This window comes from Silurus aristotelis (genome assembly GCF_946808225.1).
Source record: "Silurus aristotelis genome assembly, chromosome: 10".
In the NCBI taxonomy this organism is placed as follows: Eukaryota; Metazoa; Chordata; class Actinopteri; order Siluriformes; family Siluridae; genus Silurus; species Silurus aristotelis.
In genome coordinates, this window is record NC_139583.1 from 1,472,123 (window position 1) to 1,474,622 (window position 2,500).

Consider the following 2,500-nt stretch of genomic DNA (forward strand, 5'->3'; position numbering starts at 1 on the left):
GAAAGTTCTCAAGTACAGAGCTCTTGTTTTATAAAACGTGGAAGCCTCATATATCTATAACCCTTAAACAGACTATCTAGTATCTGGGAGGTTTGTTTGGTTTCTTCATCTGGGAATCTGACAGTTCTGACAGTGTGGAAACCCAAAATGGTGTTTCAAATAGAACCTTTAAAAATGGTATAAACTATTAAACCTTGATGATCTTCTTTTCTCTTTTTTATCCTAAACTTTGTCCATTGTCCCTTCAGGTCCTGAGATCTTCAACTCAAAGAACCTGGCCCTGCAGGCACAGAAGAAGATCCTAAGCAAGATGGCGACGATGGCGGTGGCCAACCTGCTGACGGACGACACTAGCAGCTCCATCCTGGATGAGCTGTACAAGGCAAGCAGAGAGTTCACCAAGAGCAAGAAGGAAGCTCACCGCATCATCCGTGACGTCATCAAGATCGCGCTGAAGCTCGGGGTGCTCTACCGCAACCGGCGCTTCAGCAGCGACGAGCTCGAGGCGGTCGAACGCTTCCGCAAGAAGCTGAACCAAGCCGCCATGACGGCCGTGAGCTTCCACGAGGTCGAGTTCACCTTCGACTGCGGCATCCTGTCCCAGCTGCTCCTTGAGTGCAGGGATCTACTCCATGAGATTGTGGAGAACCACCTGACATCGCGCTCGCATGCGCGCATCGATCGCGTCTTCAACCACTTCTCCGACGTCCGCTTCCTGGCCGAGCTCTACGGCCCCGGAGACGAGTACAGACTCTACCTGAGCAAAATCTGCGAAGGGATAAACAAACTCCTGGATGAAGGGATTCTTTAGCGACTTCTTCCCTTTCTCTCTCTATGTCCTCCATTTTCTACCAGACTGTCAATCAAACTCCTCCGTTTTATCTCCATTACACCGAAGTTGCTTCTTCGCTTTGATTCCTCCCGAGTAAATTCCAGATTGTTTAATGACCCAGATTCAGAAGATGTATTAGATGCTAATGGCCAAAATCGAACCATCAGGTTTATATGGAAAGTAGTAGCTCAGTGAACAGAAAGTCAGGGGTTCAAGCCCCTGTATTACCAAGCTGCTGCCACTATTTGGGCCCTTGAGCAAGGCCCTTAACTCTCCATGCTCCAGGGGGGACTGTATCATGGTGGACCCTATGCTCTGACCCCGGCTTCCTGCTTCCTAACATCACTGGGATATGCAAAGAAAGAATTTCACTGTGCTGTAAAAGTAAAAACCATCTTTCAGTAAAGCCACATGGACCACATTAGCTTGCTATTACCTTCTCAAATACCCTCTTAGGAACTTAGAAACCTTGACCTTTACATTTATGTCTAGATGCCCTCATCTAGAGCAACTTACATCAACCTCAATCAAACAACTAAGCAGCTATGGGGGTTAGGGGACTTGCTTAGGGGCCCAGGAGTGGCAACTTGGTGTGACTAGAATTCGAATTCATAACCTTTGGATCCAAAACCTTAACCACTAAGCTAGCACTTCTTCTGCTCGTCAGTAGTGTCCTCATCAGTAGAACCTTAAAAAAATCTTTACCAGACTCTCAATCCCATGTTGCCATAGTAACATACAGAGTGACCGAGTTACAAGTATGAAAGTTAAAGAATCATTAAATTGTTACATTTTATTCCAATAAAAACAAGCAGTCGCTTAAGTGATAGCCGTTCTTTATTCATGTAGTTACGTTACCATAGAAACCGTAAACAAGCGCAACCCACTCATATGTGGATAAAGCTCCAGTTTACAGCGTTTCCTCTGACTGTTACTGTTACTGTATACTGGAGACTCCTTCCAGACATGTTCGTTTCTCAGTTGCTATGGAAACGCTAGCGTATGGGAATGAACGCATTAATATGAGCCTGCGCTACTGTCAGAGCTGCCGAGAATTCCTCAATACCTTCTGACCAATCAGAGCGCAGAATCTTGTGACGTTGAAGTCACGCTAGTCATCAGTAGATTGCGATATGTTGGTGGTGTGTTGTGAGATCGCTCCTCAACAGCAGAACTTCATCCATTCTCTTTGATGTTCTCCCCCATCCCTCCATTCCATCTCATCTCTCCATCCTTCTTCTTCCTCTTTTCCTTCACCTCTTTATCGACATTTATTTCCTCAAACTGAGTGACAGCTTGAACAATTGCCTGGGTGATGGCATGCTTCAGCCTCTTTCTCCTCGAAATTTCTGGACTCCGTCTCCTGTAATGGTGTTGCAGCTGAAGTTCTTCTCTCGTTCTTCTCCTCCTCTGCTTGCTCTGGTACACGGTTTCCTCTTACTGCAGAGAAAGACATGATGGTGACAAAATGTTAGGATGTTAGCTGTATCCAAACCTCTGCATGTGTGTGTGTGTGTGTGTGTGTGTGTGTGTGTGTGTGTGTGTGTGTGTGTGTGTGTGTGTGTGTGTGTGTGTGTGTGTTTATTGAGCTTCTGTTTTCATCACATCAACTGTGTGAAGTTTTGAGAAAATCACGTTCATTGGAAAGCGATGTGACGCCAGTAATGG

At 45.8% G+C, this 2,500-nt stretch overlaps 1 protein-coding gene across 1 annotated transcript in view; it reads left to right on the top strand.

The window, feature by feature from the left end:
- Positions 1 to 2,500, top strand: part of tnfaip8l3 (tumor necrosis factor, alpha-induced protein 8-like 3) — a 19,563-nt gene that overhangs the window by 16,930 nt on the left and 133 nt on the right. The window contains exon 2 of the mRNA XM_083552517.1: positions 249 to 2,500. This exon is cut by the window's right edge and continues 133 nt beyond it. Within this exon, the coding sequence (XP_083408643.1) occupies positions 249 to 811 (563 nt within the window). The 3' untranslated portion in view covers positions 812 to 2,500. The remainder of the gene's footprint in view (positions 1 to 248) is intronic.